General features: G+C 37.8%; 1 protein-coding gene across 4 annotated transcripts in view; it reads right to left on the reverse strand.

Annotated features, from left to right (window-relative positions):
• The window catches only part of KIAA1328 (KIAA1328 ortholog), a 172,547-nt gene that overhangs the window by 19,262 nt on the left and 129,469 nt on the right, over positions 1–23,816 (reverse strand). For all 4 annotated transcript variants that reach the window (XM_015653627.2, XM_033520435.1, XM_015653629.2 and 1 more), the window contains 2 exons: positions 16,691–16,875; positions 10,029–10,137 (listed from right to left, as the gene is read on the reverse strand). In XM_015653627.2, coding sequence (XP_015509113.1) covers positions 10,029–10,137; positions 16,691–16,875 — 294 coding nt within the window. The remainder of the gene's footprint in view (positions 1–10,028; positions 10,138–16,690; positions 16,876–23,816) is intronic.

Raw genomic sequence — 23,816 nt, forward strand, 5'->3', positions numbered from 1 at the left:
ACAGGGCAGAAACAAAGACACAATATTATTCTCAGTATAAAGGTTTAGATTTCCATCATATTTCCAAATTATTTCCCTCCTAACACACTCAGACTAAAAGAAAAAAATCATCTTCCCCCCCTCAGAGGGCCATAAACCAAGTACTATCCCCAAATCAACAAAAAACAGATCAAAATTAACATACATGGCCCCAAACTACTGGGGAGCTGGAAACAGGTTGCATGGAGAAATTTAAATGTTAAATATAATCAGTATGTACAAATAAATGGTGGAAAAAGACAGCAAGATACTGTTTTCCTTCACAATTATCTAAATTTTGAAGAGATAGCTTCAGTCCTCAGCCCATCACAGCTTCAGCACAGCCCATCACAAAGCCAAACTTAACGATGATCTATAACGTGTTTTTGAACACGAAACGTGGCCTAGGAAAAGTCACACCTGCAGTAGAAACTGGTGCACTCAGCTTGAATAGAGACCTGTAAACAGAGACTACAACATCACTCTCTGTTTCCTTCAACTCTGTATCAGAAAGCTAAGGGCATGTTACCTGATTCAGGGTTCGCTGAAGTAAAGCCAACAATATAAAAACATGTTCAGTTCAGCAGTTCAAAGTTCAATATTCTTTACACTGAAACATAACCTTTACTTTGCCTAAACAAATGTGGAAGACACCTTGGCTCTTACATTACCCTACCAAGGAAAAATCAGGGCCCAAATCTGCTATGAAGTCCTATTGAACTCACGACAGATATGTAACATGGTAAGATTGAGACACAAGCCCAGATTTCGTGTTTTTCACAATCAGAAATGTCTTAACAAGGATGATGAGAGACAATAGTTCTTTAAAAATAGATAGCTATTTAAAAATCATTATTATAATCCATATACTAAGAATTACTTTAAAAAGCTGTATAAATTAGAGGAAATTATAATTATAATCTTGAAATATTTGGGATTTAGAAACACAATAATGATAGAAGGTCAAGACATAAGCTCACTGATGGTTTCTGTCTTCATTTACATCATCTGAATGTGCCATCTCCCAACTCTGTATGATGCTCATCAGTTTTTCCAGTAGACAAGACAGTAAGAATTGTTCCCTATTCATTTTCTGCAGGTCACTTTTCATTTTATAAAATTCTAATAGTATCCTAAACTTAGCCACCTCTTTTCCATGCTGAAGAGTCCTAGTTGTGCTGTTCATTCCACAGAATCTCTCTCACATCTGGGAGCAATTCATCAACTAACACACAGTAACCACTACTGAGCAAAAGTTTGCTACAGCAGTCTTTCACTTCAGAAGTGGAAACAATATAAAAATGAGAAAGCTTGTTAAAAATAATAGCTGTACTAGGGCTTCAAAAATGGAGATTCAACCTATGGAGAAAGTTCTCAGAAGGATGAAAAGAAACTTTACCAGTTTAAGTGAAACAGTGAACTGTCATCCAGTCAGGTCTAAATAAAGAAAAGGAACAAACTGCTAGCTCAAGGAAAGAGAAGAAAACCCACAAACCCACAACCAAAAAATCCCACAAAATCAAGCCCCACAAAGAATTCCAGACAAAGACTAAGGCTTATTCTGCTGAAATCATTAGGTCCAATAACAAATCCCAGTTTTAAATATATAAAACATAGGAGGTTTAAATTAAAGCTAGAAGAACATGAAGTTACAAAAGGAACAGGATGATGAAGCCACAGGAGTAAAGCTCAGTGACATGAACATACATTCACCAGAAGTTCAGGAAAATAGGAAGTTTCTGAAGCTACAGAGGACACAGTGGAAGACCTGTTTGAAGCTGAAATGTCCTGCAAATAAATTACAGAACAAATCAACGTGAATGAACAATAATGAATTGCTGGGATCAACTGGTACTCACACAAACATCTGAAGGAGCTCAGGCGTGAAAATAGCTAAACTATTAACTGTAGCATGTAACTAATTGCCTAAAACTGCTTCAGTTCTGGGCAAATGAAGGATTTTGTCTGTTTGTTTTTTAAAGTGATCTGGAAGTATGTAGAAATCTACAAAAGACATCTAATGTTTAGAATAAGCAGACTGATAGAAATTACAATAAGGAATTAATAAACTCGATATATTGGCAGAGACTAAACATAAAGCGTTTATTCACTGGGGACCTCTACCAGATTCAAAAGATTATTATGCATCTAAAAAAGGAAAATATAGTTTATATAGTCTATCTAGAGTTTGAAAAGTCCTACAGCAAATCTATCACCAAACATTTAAAATCTGACATAAACTAAGAGAAAAATCCATTAATGGATACCTATTATCTGGCTAAAACTCGGGAAATTAAGAGAAAACATTAAAACTGGCCTGCTATAAAGTGGCCAGAGAGGTCATCAGTGGAGCTCACAGAAAACTGTGAGGGCCTGAACTCTTTAATGCATTTGCAAGTGGCCTAGAAAGGACAAATAAGAAAGAGACATTTGCTGATGATACTAGACTATTCATGGTAGCTCAAAGGAAAACTGAATGTCTTTATTGAGGCAGAAAACTAGAATATCATAAAGGCTTAAAAAAGTATGTTAAAAACTGGAAATGGGGCAAGTCAGACACTATAAAGCAAACTTTGGTTACTGTCCTTAAGTGACAGAGAGGCAGGAATTTATTTTTGAAGCAGGAAACTCATCAGCTGGAAATAACTGATGAAATACCTGAGAAAACAGAGCTGTCTGCCTTCTGAGACCATCCCCTGGTGCACGGTACATCTGACAGGCAGGGGTGGGACAGGACTGGTGCAAGGCATTGCTCAGACCAAAAATCACTGCAGTACCACAGTCACCAGTGTTCAAGTTGCAGGGCGTCACCAGGTCACAACCATTCGAAACAGGACTCTCCAAAGCAGCCACGATTTTTAATTGAAAATATTACCACATCACAAGCTCATAGATGCTGCATGCTCACAATCAGGCATATACACACCCTGTACCAGAGTGGAGGGCTTTACATCTTCAATGACTAAGCCCTTCAATTCATAGAGCAAGCATTAAAAATATATTAATAATCAGGGCACTGACCATGCAGCACACAGGTTAACCCTGCATTTGCCTCCAATCCATAAAGAAAATATGAATAACAAACAACTTATTTTTAGTTTCACATATTCAGCTACAAGAGGGATATCAGATGTAGTGTGTTACTCCAGGCTTACTTTACAGCTCATGGGACAACAGGTATTGCCAAAAGGATATTTAGCTGGTTCTAAAATAAAATAGTGAGGGTAACTAGCTCAGTTGTTTTAAGATAAGCAAGACAAATTCCACCCTAACTATACTATCATCACAGTTAAACATCATTAGTGTATGGACCAGCCAAGCACAAAGATGTGTTGTGGCAAGATCCTGCCCTAAGGAGTTTACAGCCTGAAAGGCTCAGGAAAGGGAAAGAGAGAAGAAAAAGGGGAATTTATTAAGCATCAGCAATATGGTGGAAGGATGACAGAGACATCTTTTGGGATAAAGGCTTCTTAAAGTACAACAGAATTATGCTGTCTATGTTATTCATCAAATCCTCCCATCTCAAAAATAAAACAAACCTCCAAAAAACAAGATGAAATACCTCAGAAAGATGAGAAGAGAAATTACTACAGTACTAGAAACAGAAGAGTTGCTTAGAGAACCATGAGGACAGGAATCAAGACTGATCTCACCTTGCCAAGCTCTGTAGAAATTGCCATCACAGTAATTCTAAAAATGTTTTTAAAAGCATAAGGCAGAACACTCAAGGTATCAGTGCAGGAAAAAAGAGGCAGTAATATATATATATTTATTTATTTATTTATTTATTTATTTATTTATTTTTACAAAGGAGTAGAGGAAAATACAGAGGAACCTGTAAATATTTTGAGGCTGTTTTCATTGGTGTGATTAAAAATGCAAACAGGAATCACATCCAATGAACACACAATCTCTTAAGATTTGACATGGTATTTGAGAACTTGCAAATGCACATGGGGAAAAATTGTAAAAAATAGTAATTAAAATAACAAAAAAAATGATGCAAATAGTTAAGTCAGTTTCGTAACATGATTTGTACTCTATTTTCCTTTGCTTATTACTACTTTCAAACTACAATCAAGTTATTGTCATACCACTGAATGATGGAAACCTTGCCAACTACTTCAAAACTGACACGTTTTCTGTTGCACTAAGCATTCCCAGAAGACACTTCCCCTCATTTTAATACAAAATCCTGTCAGATCCATGGAGCTGAAAAAAAGTATGTGTAAAGGATATGTAGCTGTAATAGACCTCCCCCAACTAGTCAAGTTTGGAATAAAAGACGATCAAAAAAGACTCAAAGATCCAGTGCTAGATTAATGCAAATATCTGCTTGTTTGCAAGTGTACTTTTTGATTAAACTGGCATACATCAAGTACAATTAGAAGGGTTATTTATAACTAAGAAATACATAATTCTGCATTTTAATGAGGGTGACAATTACAGCCAACAGTTGGTAATTAACATTAATCCTTTTGCACTGCAAATCAGAATTTCCCAATATGATTTTCATTGTCAGCAATGGACACACCAAAACTGTTACCGCAATGTAGCTATTAGGTAGGCTGCTATGACACAAATAGGTGTTCCTGTTACACACAGTAAAGAAAGAAGCCAATGATGTGTTAAATTTGATAACCTCAGATGTTAATACAGAATGTCACTTCAAAATTTACTTGATGTCTACAACACCAAATATAATAAAGGCTTATCATTTTCATGGCCGAACCCAATTCCAAGTTTCCCAAGAGCCAGGCTTCACAGGTGAAATCTGATTTCAACACAAGCTTGAAATCTCCCACTGTTAAATTTGGTTTAGATCCCAGCTCTAGGTTCACATCTGCATTTCCCCCCGAGACTTCAAAGCTTTTAGTAGTTGTAACCAAACAGAGCAGATAAGGAGGAGCATTTGCCCAGTTGGTATCAGTTTCCACAGCAGAACTCTGGGAGTAACTTCCTAAAGACAGGAATAAATAATCACTACTGAAAGATTTGCAACTGAAGCAAAACCTTATTGAAAATTCTTTCCTTAAGCAGGTTATCAATAAAATTTTGCTTCTCAAAGCCGCTGAATTTTAAATCTCAGTCTTTCCAAATTGCTTTAACATATTTCTATTTCTTGAGTAAAAATTTCTCTGAAAACAAGTTCCATATCTATAACAATGTTGAACTTATTAAACACTTCTCTTTCTGATATCTGTAATCTTCAAAGAGATGATTCAGATTTACTATGTGTGTCTTTCCAGAAGAGAAGGTATTTCTGTTTTAGCCTCTCAGCTGTTGTCTTTTCAGAAAGAAGCAATAGAATACTCTTTTTCATACTGGTCTTTAATAGGAAAAGAGCCCAAATCCTATCTGAGGCACAGGATCACAATGCAGCAAATAAATGAAGCCTCTGGAAGAGTGCTGAGGTGTTCACCACCTGGGTCAGGCAACTGGAGAGGGATCAGTGTCAGATAGAAGTAAATGAGAAGGTAGAAAAGGAGAACTGTGAGCAATAAGCCAAGAAACCTACAAAGCACTTCTTACAAAGAGCTGTAAAATTCACATTTATTTTGTAAGTATGATATAGATGGGTTATTTCTACATATAGAGGTGCCCAACTAAAATCAAGATAAGTGATATTAATGTCCTATGGTCAGTATTATTGAACCTCGAAAGCAATAAAGTATGAGTCGATAAATATTACATTTGCAACATAGTTAACATTCTTCTACTGTCTCTGGCACTTATTACACATTGTAACCGCAAGTCTACAATACATTATTCATATTTGGGGTGTCACTGAGTGATGGATTGCTGTAAGAGAGGCTGTCCTTTAAATAAATCAACAAATAAAAATGCAAATGTTAACATTTTCAGCCACAACTTTTTCCATCTTGAATGGGGAATGAAAATTTCACATTATATCGACAGCCAGCAGAGAGAACAATTAACAACCTACACTGTGAATAAGAGAGATTAATTTGCCAATGTCTGGTTTTATCACTTGCATATGGAACTACATTGGACTTTTTGCACTGCTGGCTTTCTTGAGGTGTAGGCAAAACTTGCATTTCCTACCACATTCAGAAACTAACTCACCACCCTACTCCGAACACACTTTTAATCTTTTTAAATGTTCCTAAGTCAAAATCTGGAATGAAAGTTTTCTGGTCCTTTTCAATCTTGAGTGGTGTCTGATCCTAAGGGCAAAAAAACCCAATTATATTTCTTTGGCAATGCTTGCTTAGACTCTACATTATAAGGAACTTCTGAAATCATTTTAAGTTGATATCCATATTTAAGCATCCAAAATGCAAAGATGTGAAAAATCAACTACCACGTAAGTAAGACGAGAGCTTGAATCTCATCACTGTTGTATTTCCTAACGCTCAGCACAACAGATCTACTTTAGACTATTCCAGTGTGCATTATTAAGTATACAATTCTGCACATTATATTTTACATCAGATATTAATTTGCTTAAAAGTCCCTGAGTACACATTCACCTGAGATGTGCTGGGCAATTGGGCAAATAGTTTTGTTTTTAAAATGTCCCTAAACACAAATTTACACAATACAATCTGTTTATAAGAACTCCTACAGGCCATTGTAGTCTAACAGATAATAATACAGCTCAAATGCAGCATTCATATTGCAAGAACTTCTAAATCACTTCTTTTTTTAGCTATAAGGAACTTCACTCCAAGACAATGCATTCAGCAAGTATGAAAGCTTTGATCTGAAACTTCAACCAAAAACCACAGAGCTAATGCTGAAATTCCAGACTATTACACAGTCCTTTAATTTACCTAACAGTTCTTGAATTCGCTTTATCCAATGTGAAAAACACTACAGGAGAATTATCTGTTTCTATGGTGAGCAGAACAAACTTTGCCTGTGTCTTTTTAAGTGCTTAATTTCTGCAGTGTTATAGGACTTACTGTGCCAAACTCAATACTACGTGGGGAGAGCCTCACAATTGCAACAGAGCTGTAATCAAATTAAATGGTATTTCAGAATGTACAATTTATAACTTCCTTTTTTTTTATTTCCCCAGAAATAATTGAATACTTTAATTTAGAGTAGCTTCAATTCTGTATGCAATATAATACTTGTTTTGCTGAAATCAGTACCTGAGTATAGCTAAGACCTAGTTTATGTAAAACCTTCATTACTAAGTGAAAGCATTATTATACCAGTACTTCTCCTGTCCAGCTTCCCTCCAGTTCAGCAGAAACACAGACCCTTTCTTCTAGGCAAATATCAGTTATGAATCAAAAGTCATCAAAAAAGTAACATTTAAACAATCAGAGTAACCATGCTTTAGGAACAAACCTACTCTTCCAAATTTGCCCAGCCCCAATCTGGCCTGTGAACATTTTTTCCCAAATATATTGTCTTTGGTCTAGAAAAATAAGCAAATGGAGCAGAAGAGCTTTCCAGCCCTGCTGTGAACATAATTTCAAGGCCCTCATACAGGTGTAGACACTTGGCTCAAGAACACTGGATAACCAAACTTGCAGTGTTTGGCAGTGTTATGGAAGGCAGCAACAGGCATGCACAGAAGCCCGATAGGCAGACAAATTCACTATTAGCCCAGCTCCAGATGCCAGATAAGGAAATGCTGGGGTTTATTTTTCTTTCAAAGATATCACTGAATTCACTTTGTGCACACACATTTTGCAAGTCTGGTCCTTCTACAGATCCAGCGCTACGGCCCTCAAGGTTTATATCTACTTTCTAGGGACACTTATTTCTTGTTCATGACACAATTCATTCTGAGACAGAGAAGAAAGTAGGACTGCAGCAATTCTTTCTCAAGCAGGAGGTGGCTGTAACACACTGAAGCCTCCAGTTGAGCCCTGCCAAGGCAGGTTATCATGCCAACACATCTTCTACCTGCCATGCCTGCTTACCCAGCCAGCCCTTCCCAGAAGCTGTGGTAGCACCCTGATGCCTCTCTCTGCCAGGGAGCTTCTGTCGCTTTCCAACACCTTCTCTCTGGCAGGCTTTCCTTTGCTGCTGCTGCCGAGTGCCAGGGTTTGTGCTAGTTAAAGCTGGCACAAACACAAGTTGAATCTAGTCCTATAAATTTAAATAGTCAAAAGTAATTAGGTTTACATGTACTGCTGAATAAATAAATTTGCTCTTAGGCTAGGGCTTTGTGTTTCAAGTTTCAGATCTGTGCCAACTGTTGTGGTTAAGCTGTTAACCCCCCCAAATCACAGATCATAATGAACATGCTGACAAACCCTAACTTTAGTGGCACAAAAGCAGCAATAATTCTCAATATTGATTAATTTAGTTAGTTAAACCTGCAGTCTAAGCTTATAACCATTCAGTGATAAATTGAGACTGACCTGCTGCCCAAGCAGGTTTTTTGATGAAGAATAGAATCAGCTTTAGGTCCCCCCAGAAATACTTGTCCATTTACCATTTTCAATTAGAGAAGGCCAGGAGTAAGGGAAAGCACAACATGGCTGTTTAACCTAGTCAATAATACCTACAGCACCAATGGTGAGAAAGAAAGGGAGGAAGCATGGGAGAAAGTGCCCAGAAATACAGGATTTTTCATCACCTGGTTTAATAATACTTCAAAGATGACAGCTAATCAGACTCCTTTTACTGATCACTTTACCTGGTATGATTTCTAACAGCATATTTCAACAAATATTTTACTCCCCTCTGTGGAAAAGAATAGACCATCAATCCTCTTGAATAAAATTTCTTTTTCTGAGCAGTCCTTATATGATGTGCATAATTATATCTACTCCTCAGTGCTTGAATGGAATCTCAACCTAGCACTATTAGACAGTATCAAGCAGTATCTTTACACACACTTCATCTCTATGCCTGCCTTGCAAAGGTAACCATTGCTTCTAAGAGAAATGCTTAGGCAATCTTGTGGTTTCTGTTAGTTTAAACACGCAGCTACTGTGGGAAACAGCCCAACCTAACTCAGTTCTTAAATCCTCCAAGAATTATCATCCCTTCCATCGGAAAAAAAAAAAATTTCCATAACAAGTAAGTACAAATTTGTCAATATTGATAGTGGTTTTTCACCTATTATATATCTCAAGTTCTCTCAGAAGATAGAAATAAACTGCCAGCTGCTGCCAAGAAAACAGGGATGATATCAAGCATACATTTTCCAAGTCCACTGGGCCAAGAGAAGATTAAATCTGACTCTAGCCCTCTCATCCTCCAAGAAACATTTAACTCTTCTCATGAATAGTTGCACATTCCTGTTATGCCACTGCACTGTTATCTAACTAGTGGTATAAAATGCTGCATGTTCCATATTCCAATCTGCTTGTATTTTGTTCCTTAACTAAAGATTTTATTATGAGAAAATGCGGGATATGATAAAGAAAAGCAGGGATTGTATGCCGTTCTTCTAGGCATTTCCCACTAGAAATGTAATCCTGCCCCAAAGAAGGCAAGTTGTTTTCAGACTTGTAAGCGTAACAATGCTTTCAGTTTTTTCATTGGAACAGAAGTGATAATGCTACTTTTCCAGTGCATTTAGTGCAGACATATAGTATAATCAGGAATTGCTGACTTAATGTGATTTTGTTGCTTGTCATTAAACATAAAATAACTCTCATACAAAACATTTTAAAAGAAATGCCATTTGATAAAAATGGGGGTGTGGGAGGAGGCAGGAAAATGACGAGTGATTAAAATCTTCAAGCAAATGTAAAACCTAACAGGGTTAACACTGTCCATTAAAATTATTTACAAAGGTATTTAATGTGTCAGGGCTTGGAACATAAAATACTTTCTGTTCAAAATATAAGTAAAATTAAAATGTTAGAACTTGGCATATTCTTGCTTTTTTTATTCTAACACGCAACTTAAGGCTTACTATAAATGTCAAAAGGATATGGCAGGTTTTAGTTTATATTATTCAACTTATGCTAATATGAAACATCATAGAAATTCAGTCACTTCCCTGCATCTAGGAGAATTTGATGGTTGTGTTTGCAGAATCTTAAACCACAGATTACCCAGCAGCTTACCGTGAAGGGTCAAGCTGAATCGGTGATATGGCTGTGGTTGCAAGCATTTTGCTGCCGCCCATCAACCCAGGAGATACGGCTGCATCCTTCCTAGGTCCTGAAGTTGTCCCTGTGGAATGAAGACAAACCAGGTATTAGAAGCTAGAGATTTTGGAATAGATGTTTCTTCAATTCTATCTTACTACAGAACATTGGGACAAAAAACTGAAATAATTGTCAAGTGAAAAATAAACACAGAGAAATGACAATGAGTTCATCAGTTGACAGTACTGTGCACAGCATCTTTTTCAGGACCATGCAGAATCAAATCTGTAGAATAAGACAGACTCTGCAGCCTCCATCTTACTGCCCAGAGTTTGACAGACTTGCACAGTTATTATTCCTTAAGTGGCCCACTTCAGTTTGTTTCACAGATGCAGTTCTCATTATGTGCTTTAAGATGTTAGCTCTCCAAGTGTAAATATCACTACAACAGTATTTTCAACTAAGAGCCCACTCCTTCCCACCTCCAAATAACTCCTGAATTACAAAATAATCTAGATTTAAAAGTGAAGTTTGGAGGTCATGTAGTTCAATCCTCCATTCAAACAGCATCAATAGGTTTCAGACACTTGCCACATTAGGTGCTGAATGTCTCTACTGATAAAACCTCTCTGGGAAACTCCTCTGGTTCAGCTGTTTGACCAGACTCATAGTCAAAAATGTCTCCTGTATAGCTAATCAGAATTTTCTGAGTTGTGATTTTTCCCTGTTGTCTCTTGTGTGGCTGATGATGACCTCTAAGAAGTCTCATTCGCTCTCCTCTACACCCTATCCTAAGATAGCTGAAGCAAGAAGGAAGATCTATGCCGAGTCATCTCTTCTTAAGGTTTCTTAATGCACCCTTTCTCAGTCTCTTGCTTCAGCCCCATGGCTGTCCTGGCTGCCTCTGACAGACTTCCTACAGCTTGTCAGTATTGTCTGTGCACTGTGGAGTCCCAGACTGGACGCAGTATTTATGGACACAGTCTCACTGAGCTAACTGGGGGGAAGTGTCATTTCAGCACTCTGATGATCACATTTCTATGATTATGGCCCTGTGAGAGGTCCAGTTACTCCATCACACAGGCACATCACTGACTTATTGCTGCTCAGAAGTTCACACATCATTCTTTCCTGGCAAAACTGCTTTCAGGGCTGTCCTGCTACATAGAATCAGTTCAACCCAGTTGAAGGACCCTGGCATTTCCCTTTGCTGAACTTAAAAAGGATTCTGTCAAATAATTTTCCCAACCTGTTAAGGTGCCTTGAATATTGTGGCCTGTTCTCCAGCACACCAACTGCTTCTTCCAAGCCTGCAAAATTGCTGAAGGTGCATCCTGTCCCACTGCCCAAGCTGTTGATGTTAAGCAGCTAACCACTAAGAACTGGCAGCCAGCTGGAATGAAAACAACCCTTGAAGGCTGGTGGTAAAGCCAACTTTTCACTTGCTCACCTGAGAACTGAGTTTCATTGATCAGATTTAGTAAGACAAATAGCATGCAGAAAAATAAGAGGTAAAGGGCAGTAGGAAAATTAGGACCTATCTGATATACCACACAAAAATCTGTGGATTTGGGCTTTTTTTAATCTAGTCTAATTACTTATGTGCAACTAAAGTCACTTAACTAGAGTTAGTACAGAGAAAACCAAACATATCAGCAAAAATGAAAGTCAAACCAGTGTTTAGCTCCTTATGTAACTCTGTGATGACCAAATATTTCTCAGCTCTGCAAACAGAAGCATTATTTATCAGACATGCTGAAACACAAAGCAACACAAAGTTGTAATTCCAGCTTCAGTGTAAAATGTACAGATGTCCAAGGAATCATTTAAAACAATGCACTGATCGAAGATTTATACAATTATATACAATTCAGTAAATCCATGCATTTTAAGATGCATTTTAGGGAGACTAACAAAAAAACACACTATCACTTTTCTGTAATGAACTGTGTTTCAGCACCATGCAGTGAAAAAAAATGTTGCCTAAGAAAGAGTTAATTATCAGTGAAGGAAGTCTTGGAAATATCATGGGGATATATGCTGATTGTGTGTCCCTGGTAACTTGATAGTGTGCCAATCTATGATGAGAAGAGTGGGTATGCATATAAAGACTGGAAGACTCTTGCTTAGAGTTTTGACTTTACAATTGAGTAAGAGACATTTAGAAATCATTTAATGTGACAGTGGAATGAAGCAGCCAGATTTTAAGAAACTAATACCAAAGTAATAAAAATCTTGTTAACATGGGAGAAAATATTCAATTGCTAATACAAGACAAGGCTGGCACACCATCAACATACTATATCCACAGAAAATGAGATGTATCCTTGCAAAAAAAGATAATATATGGACTCAGTAGTGGCCAACACTCAAGGTATACTACTCTCCTTGAGTAGCCTTCAAGGACTGTTCAAATACCCAAGTTTGAAAATATTACCAGATCTAGAAAAAGAAAACAAGAAAAGGAACTCATCAGGAATTTACTGAGGGTGTAAGGCTGCACAGACATAAAGCAGAGGCATCAAGAGATCCCAAACAAATGTATATTTATTAAAAATAAATAAAAAAGTTTAAAAATTAAATCTTGGAAACATCATGCAAGTCTTTTGAGGGAAAGGAAACACTCAAGAACAAGCAAATATATAAAGATGATTAAATCAATAACCTTCCCAAAAATGTCCAAGCTACTACTAATTTTAAAATATATTATGAGAAAAAAATAAAGGAAGGGAAAATTGGCAAGTAGAGGATAATGAAGACCCTGTTGATGTATAATACCTGCCTATATAAAGCTGATGAAAAGAACTACCAGGGGGAAAAAAAGATACAAAGTCTTTAGTCTGAAGGATATATATTTCAGGGCTAAAGGGAATTAGTTAATGAATTTATGAAGTGACTGGTAATTATTTATGAAAAGTCATAGAGAACTGGGGTGATACAAATGACAGCAAATTAATTAGATTGCAGGTGTTAGAAGACAGTAAGAGACTGGAGACATTGCAGATGATCTAGAGAAGCAAGAAACATGGAAAAAGAATAGACACATTTAGCCCGGAAAGAAGAAAAAGCTCTTACATAGCGTGGTAATTTAAATCCTGACACCAATGGAAAGAACCTGGAGCAGCAAAGAATCACAAACCTCCCCCACCCAAAAAAATTAGATACAAGCTACCCCCAAAGCAACTATAAATGTGTCCTAAATGGTAATGTTAAGAATACTATTTTCAATTTGGCTAACTTGGTTCAAGAATTATTTAAAGTAGATTAAAGAATCATTTGAGAAAACTCAAATAGCCATATATTTCTGCTTGGAAAAGTGACAACTAAAACATTATTAAAGTGGGGAAATACAGCAGTCTATATTTTAGAAGTGTAAACATTAAGAATGAAGAAATATGGTTCAAGCAGCAATGGAATGAAAGTAAGCAATGGGAAATCTAGGTTGATAATCATAAAAGAAATCTTTATGACTTGAATAATAGTAATATTCATAAGACTTAACATTTATATAGTACTTCACATCTTCAAAGCACTTCACTAATATTAACTAATTGCTCTATTCAATTGTAGGGAAGAGTCTTCCCTCAAGGGAAGAAGTTCCAGATTCTGAATCCCTAAGAAGCTACATCAGAAAAACTACTGAAAAACAAACACTATCTAGAGAAATCAGCCCCTGGAAAAGTACAGGGCTAAAATGAGCTAAAATTATTTTCCTTCTCTGGCTTTTTTTTTTGCATATGAAATAGAGAACTGTGCATGCTATACAACATCATGCAGATGTTCCATCCAACAAGAAGAAACAAAGGGAAAAATAGATCTTTCTTTTGTTTAAATGCAAGAGGTATTTCAGGAAGAGTTCATAAAGAGGAATACTTAAACAGAAATGTAGAGAAATACTCAATATTGCACAGTGCAATGGATGTAAGTTTCGGAGTCCCAGAGAAAAATTTTCAAAAGCAGAAAGGAAGAGAAACATTTCTGTAGTCCAGTGCTTTTTAGCTAGACAAGTTGTTAGATTTTAGTACATGTTGACATAGCTGGTGGTGACACCAATAAAAACAATTTACTGCTGAAAGGATCTAAGACTTCAGGGTTGCTTCACTGCCTAAAGTTTTGCTGGTAAAACTAAAAAAGTTTGACTACAAGACACAAACATCTGCTAAAGCACAGGAATAAAAACGAAGGAGCAAACAGAAACAGAAGACAAAATCAACAGTGAGGGAATAAAAATTGATTTCCTAAGTTGATCCAGTAAGTTTATACCCTGAAAAGAGAGCAGAAGTGACCCTTTCTACTCCACTAGATGAAGGGACCACAGTTAGCAGCACTCTTCTCCCTATTACTAACCATTGTCAGGGAGAAAGAAAAAGTGTATTTGTTAGGAAATCACCCTTTTCAAACTCACTGTTGTCACAGCAAGTGAGAAATCCTGTAGGCAGGGAAGTCTTCCACCATTCCAGGATGGGGACAGCTTCCTGATTAGTAATTTTAAACCTGATACAAGTGCCTGTGTAGCTCTGAAGCGACACCACTACTGATACAGCCACCACTCCCAGTGGTTCAGCAAGCACAAGAGCTCACATCAATACTCACATTGCACTAAGGTGTGCTTGGATAGAGTCAGCCTCCTGGAGAACACACAATTTAAATAGACCAGACTGATACAGGCATGAGAAAAAATAAACCTCTGTAGCAATAGGTTAGCATCTGATGGTTGAGAAGTTTTCAGCTGAAAATGTTTCTGTATACAGGACTTCTGTGCTCTGACCAAAAGGCCACCATCAGGTATGTGAGTTTCATGCCTGAAGATATCATCTTGTGAATTTCATTCCCCTTTCTCATACTGCATTGAACCAGAAATCCCAGGTCAGCAGCAGATTGGAATATCCAGCAAAAGCAAGGACAGAGCCAACTAAGTCCAGGCTACCCAGAATTAAAAATCTTGACATTGTGTCCTGGTGATCTCCTAAGATGGAAAAAAGACTTTACAAGTATGTGTGTGTGCTTGCTAAAGGAGTCCATATATATAACAGAAGGAAGCCAATTAAAAAGGTACTAAATACAGAAGACTTCAGTGATTAGTGCTAGGTAATTTGCCTTGTGATAAACAACCATTCAAATCAGTAATAGACCTGAGGTTGTTCCACAGCTTGAAAGCATTCCTCTGAACTTTATCAGCTATCACAGCAAGTGCTGATGTTCGTAAGTCAAATTTTGCCATGCATCTCTACACCATAAAAACCAGCAATCCCAGTAGGTGCTTGCAAAAGATGCCCACCATCTTCAGAGATCATGCTAACTAACCACTACAATCACTAAATCAGCAAAGGTACATCTCAGTCACTGTGTGCAATAGCCAGATGCAGCTTGTAACTTCTCCTCAGTCCTACAAAATGAAATGAATGAATGAAGAGGCCAGGTTGGATATTTTCCCCTGCATCCATGGACAATAAATTACTTTCAGGGACTACCCCTATCCAAGGAACAAAACCCATCATCCAGCTGTGAAAAATCCTAGTTTCATCACTGTAGCACAGAGAAGGAGGGGGGCAGAAGGAAGAGGAAGAAAGAAAAAAGAAAAAAAAAAAAAAAAAAGGATAGCTGAAAAAAAACCATAAAAGAAAACCATCAGTGAAAATTGCCCCTGAAACTTTGCAGAATTGTAACGGCTTTCTCTTGCTTAAATTGATTGGTGTAGCAATGTTATAAAATGACTATTAGGATTCATTGTGCACAACAGAAAGTGTGAAATGTCAGCAGATTATACAGCAAAAGTAATGGGTCCTGAACCCCTGTTAGTCAAAAATGATTTTGTTTCAAATTAGAAATTGATTTTTTTGGACACAAGCCCTTTACAGGCTTCCAACTTTTGTAGCTGTGCCTTGGAAGAGATTAACCTCAGCCACTGTTTGGGTCCAGGCTGATGATACCCTTTTCAAAGTTTCTTCACAGGGACTGCTTTTTAATGTTGGTATGGTCTTAACCAATAACACGAGTTATTTGTTCCTTTGAGAACTGCACCACATTTCTTCTCATTTTGCCATTTTCTTTATTTTTATGCTGACATATACAGCAAACAGGCAGATAAGTTAAAATAAAAAAAATTTTAAAAAAGCACTAGTTCATAATTGAACCAAGGATTATGTTCAAGGCTAAGCAGTGAAACATTCAAGCTGCTTTTGTTCCCAACCTTTTCTCTTCATAAGAGAGAAAAGATTGCTCCTCTGCTCCTTAAGTGGAGGCAGTAAGCTAAGGGCAGGATAGGTTCTAGCAGTACAGACACCCCTGTGTGACAAAATAGCAGGTTGTGATGGTGAAGTCGTCACTCAAGGAGGAAAAGAATGCAAGGATTACATTTAAAGAGCAAACCCTACTGCACTTACTCTCACTGCCTTTTGGGAAAGTTAAAAACAAATCATTGAAGGAGTTTTTTGAGAATAAGGGGCTACTTTTTTCCAGCAGACAGGATCACCACTTGTTATTTCAAATATTTTGTATTTTTTTAAATGAATCTACCACCTTCTCTTAGGTTGTTTCAAACACCTGCTAACCTCTTCCTTTACATGCGCATTTTACTAATATTCTTTTCAACACACCAGCACACCCATGGCCCTGCAACACAGCATGCTTCCCCTTACCTTTCCTGGACTTGGTGCCTTCCCTCTTGGTCTGCATTAGAGGGCTTTTCCCATCATCCACATTTGCACCAAAGCCAACCATTTTCTTCCCTGAACTGCTCCCACGACTGCTTCCAGGTTCTCTGGAGTTTTTGCTCACTGGAGGTGTTCTCAATAAATAATCTTCATGTTTCAACTCTGGGACACTGGGAGGAAAGAAAGATTGCACTGTTACATGATGCATTCAGTCCATTAACACTGCACCCAGCTCCCTACCCAACTTTTACTCTTTAGAAGCATAAACATCATGCTGCTGGTAGAGACCTTGTTGAATCCATTTATAATTTGTGAAAGCACGATGCCTAAGGCTTGAAGATTTACCAACCCACTTTATCAGGAGTCTTTGGTTATCAGCAGCCAGCAGCAACCTTACAGCTGTATTTGGAGTTTTGCAGCATTGGGCACATTCCCTAAAGCATTAGATCCTGGATTTTTCAAGCCAGAAGAGTTAGAACAGCACCAGTGGGATGAAGACACACAACTGAAGATGAAGACAAACATGTTCACCACAATGGGACAAAATTGAAAGAAAGAGTAATTTAAAAAATGTTCACTTTGCTAGAATAAAAGGGAAACAGAAAAGATTGTGTAAAGAGAAATGTGAAATTTTAGTTTGCAAAAGGGAAGCAGATCACAGAATCACAAAATCATTTTTACTGGAAAAGACCTTTGAGATCATCTGAGTACAACTGCCAAGGCCACCACTAAACCACATCCCCAAGTGCCCCATCTACATGCTTTTTAAAAACCCCCAGAGACAGTGAGAATCTAATTCAAGAAGAAATGGATGAGAAGAGAGGAAACAACAAGGTGAGATTGATGAATAGAGGTACTTTTAAAGTTTAAAAGTATGAGCAAACTGGTGGGAGAGAATCTGGTGCAGAAGTGCAGTACTTTGAGTAAATTAAGGAAAGAGAAAGTTGATCAGAACCTTTATGGTTCAGGATGAACTTCAACACAAGATCATAAACACTGCATGGACAGAGGCAGGAGGCAAATCTAGTGATGGGGAACAATCATGGCCTTAAGCTCTGCAGACACAGGTATCTCAAAATCGTCTGGGCAGGCAGGAGGCTATGAAGACCCACGTTTCTCTCACTAAAGCTACTGATTTCAAATTCTGCTCTCTGGGAAATAACTACTGCTTTAAATGACAATTCCCAATATCTGCAAGTCATTAGTCCCTGCCATAAAAGGCCCCTTTATAAAAGAAATTAAGAACACAAAAAAGTATCTTTGTACTATCCAAATAAAATAATACAATTTATCTCAAGATTATATTGATCTACTTAAATCATGGAAGTGGCAAACAGCTTTCTTAAGTTATTAGAAGATGAAATAAATCTTAACAGTTGGACTCTGTGATCCTAGAGGTCTTTTCCAACCTAAAACATTCTATATTTCTATGATATTTTTCCTGTTTAAGCACCAGTTTTACACCAGCAACCCAAAGAGTCTCACTGAGCTTTTATGAGTTAAGATACAGCTTCATGGAGATTGAATCACAAGAATCTTTTACCTAAAAGCTTGCACTGACTGAAGTTATTGTAGATCTGTGGAAAAAGCAGGAGATGATAGCTAAATTAAAAGTTTCCCATCAATGTGCTGTATAAGACATTGTTTAATAGGGCCCACTGAGCCTGTTGGACAATTAGCACTACTCCTGTATTATTAATGCAGAACAGTATATAATGGCTTATGACCTATAATAACTGACTGAAGTGTTGGATATAACTTCTCCAAATAACCTCCGTTTACTTTAGGGCTTCTAACTGTGTGACCACTAATAATTCTGCAAAGTGTTTTTAAAATTTATGGTGGCCTAAATTAGTATCTTATTTGAGTTATATGAAATTATTAACCTACTAATTCCTGAAACTACAAGAGCACAAAGAGGTGGTTTTGGATCCTAGCAACTGCTTAAAGAGGCTTAAAGGTGCACTACCTGACCAGATTTCTCTGATAAAACAGGACCTGATATTCCATTTGCCTGAACTTGGGATGATTAACAGCATTTAAAAAAACAGTGAGGTTGTCATTATTTGGATGCTTTCTGAGTTGTTGAAAGCACATTTGATTACAACCTACACTCCTCAAGTGAAAACAGTGACCTTTGGCTTGCAGATAAGGAGGTGATCACTTGACTGGTTCTCCTTCCAAATGCAGTATCTTTCTACATGGTGCAGTTACCTCTAGAATACCGAGTTCTGTTTTAAATACAGCAGTGGCAGAGGCAATTCAGACATCAAAAAGAAGATATATAAGCTAAGGTATAATAAATAACAAAAGCAAGTGTATTTGCATTTATAACCTCAGTAAACAACTAGAGCCTCATTGTTTAGTACATAATAGAAGACAGCTTATGCTAAAGTTTTGCTCAAGAAATGATAGAGTCCCAAATCTTAAAATGACACTTAATCTCAAAGATGTGCAGACCAAGGAGGGAAAGGGATAATGCAGAGAGAAGAAAATTCAGTAATTAACTATCTACCACAATTAAACAAAGAAAACATAAGGAAAAAAAAATCTGTTTCAGAGCATAATCACTCATTCACCTCTGGAATAATTAGTATTGAATGATGTGACTATTGCAACGTGGAAATTTAAACTCAACATATGGTTGAAAGGAATCGGGAATTTATATCTGGAGAGATTTAGCAGCAAAAGAGGTTTTTGTCTATTTTCAAATCTAACTACTCATCATGTCACTCAAAGGCACCATTGTTAGGAGGACTTCCTGCAGGTCACCACAATATCCAATGAATTTTCATGGCACTCCTTGAAACTACCCAACAGAGAAGACCGTCTAAATAAAGACCTTATTAACCTACCTACCCTACATACCAGGGCAGGAGATGTAGTGTGACCAGAAAAGAAGCGAGTCTCAGCACTGCTGCCTCATTATGAATATCCAAGTACACCATCACCAAAGGAAATCACACCTTGAACATTCCTTCCATCCTTTCTGAGCCTCATATCGCGATATCCCTGCTGAGCGCGAATGGCAAATTTTAAATGTCATTCAGGACCCATTGAATACTGCTAGTATTTGCATTCCTTAAAAAGTAGAAAAACATTAACCTTTTGTTTTATTGAATTAAAATGCCATGGAAATGCTGATGTAGTCTTCAGAGACTGAAATACTTTTACAAAGAAGAATAGCTGTCATTTATTAGACACAAAGAACAATTACTTGATAGGATGCTTTCTGACAAAAAGCAGATTGGTATTCTCATCATAGAAAAGGCATTGTAAAAAAACCCGGCACAGACCTCTGAGACTTGAATAATTTAAAGCTGCATTTGGTGCAATTTGAATTTTTCTTTAGGGAGGCAAAGTTAAATACCTTTAATTTGTTCTAATTATTTCAAATTTGCAAGTTAATTATGGCTGATCATTAAATAACAAAAAGGACTATCGTCTCCATAGAGTTTTACCTCCTACCCTCTGCATTACTTAAGCTAGATTTTAGTATGCATGAATTAACTTTCTAAATAATCACATGGTTTGACTAAATGGCTCAGTAAAATGAGCTCTGATCCTCACAATAAGCATTAATGGACATTAGAAAGGCTATTGGGACCCATGTTACTTACATTATAAGTATTTTTAATGGGGTCTTATTTACTAATCTTTATGTACTGTTCAAGTTAGGGCATCATATAGATACATTATTCTGCTTTAATAGAGGAAAGTCAGTTCTTCAAGATACTAAAATAAATGTCCATTTAGAGCCAACTAAATTCATTTTTAAACTAATGCAGGAAAACTCTGATAGAATATAACTTGTTTTAGCTGCTGATCCTGATGAATCAATCCAACATAATGGCAGCCTTGTTCTGCAAATGGAGTTTTGCAGATCTGTTGAATCGCTAAGCAACCCAAGCAGCTCAGGCTCTTGCCAGAGTCGTGCTTACTATCAGCATGTGATTTACCTCGCCCACGAGGCTTCCTCTCTTCCCTGCTCCACACCCAATGCTCAGCTGACTGGGCTCCCAGTCTTCGATCCCAGATTTGGATGCTCACCTTTCACTGAACTCTGATCTTTCCGTGCGTTTTTCAGTGCAGATCAGTGTTGTAACTATTCAGAAACCCAAAATGCGACGCAATGTATGCCTCCACTATGTATGTTCAACAGATGGCTGCCTTAATGGTACCCTACTGCACTCTGCTGAGGAAAGGGCTTGTGAGTTTAACCATTATCAAACTAACAGATTGCCGTGGTAGGTTAGCTCCAAAAGCAAACATGTTGGAATGTTATTTTCCTGTTCTGTAATTTCTGTTTTAAAAATAAAATAATTAACAGTTCATGTGTGCAATCTGCTGCAATTATATCAGGCCAAGAATGCATAACACTTAATGATGCAAAACTGGTGATAAGTAGACAACCCAAGCAATACGTTTTTGTAGCTGGAACCTGAATTGCCATTTCAGATGCAGTTTGACAAACAGGCTGAAAATTGCTTCCTCCCCTGCCACTTTGGCTGGGAATATTTTCCAGCCAGATCAGTTTCCAGAGTCAGCTCAGTATAAAGCAACAGCACTACAAGTGCTGGCACAAAAGAGAAGATGCCAGGATCTTCTTTTCAGCAGGGGTCCAAATTTAGATCAGTTCACATCAAGCTTGTTATCAAACAGCACTTTTGAAACCACCCGTTCCAAAGTGGAGCTGCTTGGGAGGTTGTTTGTCTGCATAGCAAATAAAAAAAAATATTTCTAGGGAGAAAAGAAGCACTGTAGACTTTGGATGCGTGGTTCTTAAAACAAATGGCAGTGGTCTACTGAACAATCACAACTTTTCCAGTCCCCTCAAGTGAAGCAGAGAAGAAACACATCAGAAGAAAGGAGCCAGCAGAGAAGCAAAGAGGAAAGAGAAGGGAGATTGATCTACTTGCTACTGCTTTGTGCAGGATGTACAAATCCAGAGGGCAGCTGAGCAGAGCTGGAAGGGAGGTAAGAGAGTTGCAGGTGAGGAGGAGAAGCATAGTGTTACCTTCAGGGCAATCTCTCATCCCTGAATGCCATCACCCTTCCCTTCCTAAAAAATGCTTTTTTAGCTTAGCGTTTTCTCCTCCCTTTAAGAAGCAAGAAAAATTCCTATTCTAACACAGACCTTGCAGACCATATTCAAGCCCAGAGTGAGATTTCATGGGCCAATTATAAAACCTGGCATTTTGAGGGTTATGTTAGATGCATCAGCATGTTAATGGCACTGCTGGGATCCAGTGAATGTCAATAAGAAACAGCTGCTTTCCTTTCTAGAGAGCATATGCATTTAAAGCTTTGAGATCACAGAATCAGAGAATAGTTTTGGTTAGAAGGAACCTTTTAAAAGTCCCCTGGTCCAATTCCCCCACAATGAGCAGGGACATCTTCAACTAGAACAAATAAATGGCTCTGAGCCTAACCAAAGTGACCTTGAATGTTTCCAGGGCTGGAGAATCCACCACCCTTCTGGGAAACCTGTACCACTGCTTTACCACTCTCACAGTGAAACATTTCTTCATCATATCTAACTTGAATCTGCCCATTAAGTTGAAAAGCATGACCACTTGTCAGTTATAGACCCTGTTCAAAAGTCAGTATCTTCCTTAAAAGACCACTTTAACCATTGAAAAGGTGCAGTCAGGGTTCCCCAACCCCTTCTCTCCTCCAGCTGTCTTCAGGACCACATCCATCTCCCCTCTTACATATCTCTTAGGCAAAAGGCAGGAGAGCAGGGACAGGTAGGGAAACACTTCAACAGTCAGTAAGAGCTCTGGAACTGAAATATAAATATTATCAAATCTGCTTGTAATAAAAGGATTTTTCATCACAGAAAATAGACAGTGATTGCCTACAATCTACATGTTATTATGCAGACAATATATTGCTGAGCTGTCATGCAGAGATTACATCTCTTACAGCACTATTCAGGCTCAATGCCCTTGAATCCAGTAATGCCCATGGCTGTGTCAGGTTTCTCTGTTGTTTTTCAGGTTCTTTTCCCCCTGTTGAGATCTCTTTCTCAAACCTACCACATTTGGTTTACTTTTCTCTCATCTTGGAGGAGATACACTGGTACCTATGCTGAATTTTTTTCTATATCTGAAACTGTACCAGAGTACAGCAATCCATAGCACAGCTTCCCCAAACCACTCTTCAGAGACCAGTTCCTTCCCCACTCCCTCAGTGGCTGATGCTCAGATATTTAATTCTGCTAGCAAGAATTGAGGCCACATACGCTCTTAATTAGCAATGACCTATTAGATCATACCAGCCATAGGTGAAACCCTAGCCCCACTGAATCAATCAGAATACTCTCTTTATTTTCAGTGAAGTCAGGACTTCACTTAATATACATGGTTAGAGGTCCATTTGTATCAAGTATTAAGCTAAATTTAACCTAGAATTACATTCATGCCTTCCCTTTGAAGCCCTCTCCTTCCTCTGGTTTAAGCTCACTACATTTCAATTCCCTACCAGAACCTTTCCAACATATCTAAGTTTTCCTAATAAACAGCAAAATTACAGCTGTGATTACTTTTCTATCTTTCCTGAATTTGAAGAAAATTCTAGCATAAAGGTTTTCAGTCACAGAGAAATGGCCACAGGAAACAGACTGGCCAAGTTTTAGCAGGGCAAAATTCTGTGACTGCGTGTTTGGCCTTTCTTATAGAGCAGAGCAGCTGTCGTTCCAGCAGACTTTGCTGTCAGCCTTCACAAAAGGAAGTCATGTAAATGTCAAGTCAAAGGTATAAAAACAATCCTTCGAAACAGTGTCTGTATATCTGAAAAGCCTGCCTGGCTGTCACCAGTCAAAGCACCACGAGGAATGATGCAAAACCCTGTTTAGGACAAAGTTTTTGAACTAAATCTAAACTTCTTCAGTACATCAGGCAGCATCACTCTCTCCTTCAGAAGGAGAATCACATGCTCTTCAGCAAAGTGAATGCCAGTCTTAGTGCCTTATCCAGCATCACTAGAGTCTGGCTGAGAGCCAGCCCCAGTCACAAGATACCCATCGAAATGCCATATGCAAGCTATCTCCTGAACAAACATGCCCCAAATTGGATTGCAATTTGGTTGTGATAAAGGCATAGAAGAA

This window comes from Parus major, chromosome Z (genome assembly GCF_001522545.3).
Source record: "Parus major isolate Abel chromosome Z, Parus_major1.1, whole genome shotgun sequence".
Lineage (NCBI taxonomy): Eukaryota > Metazoa > Chordata > Aves > Passeriformes > Paridae > Parus > Parus major.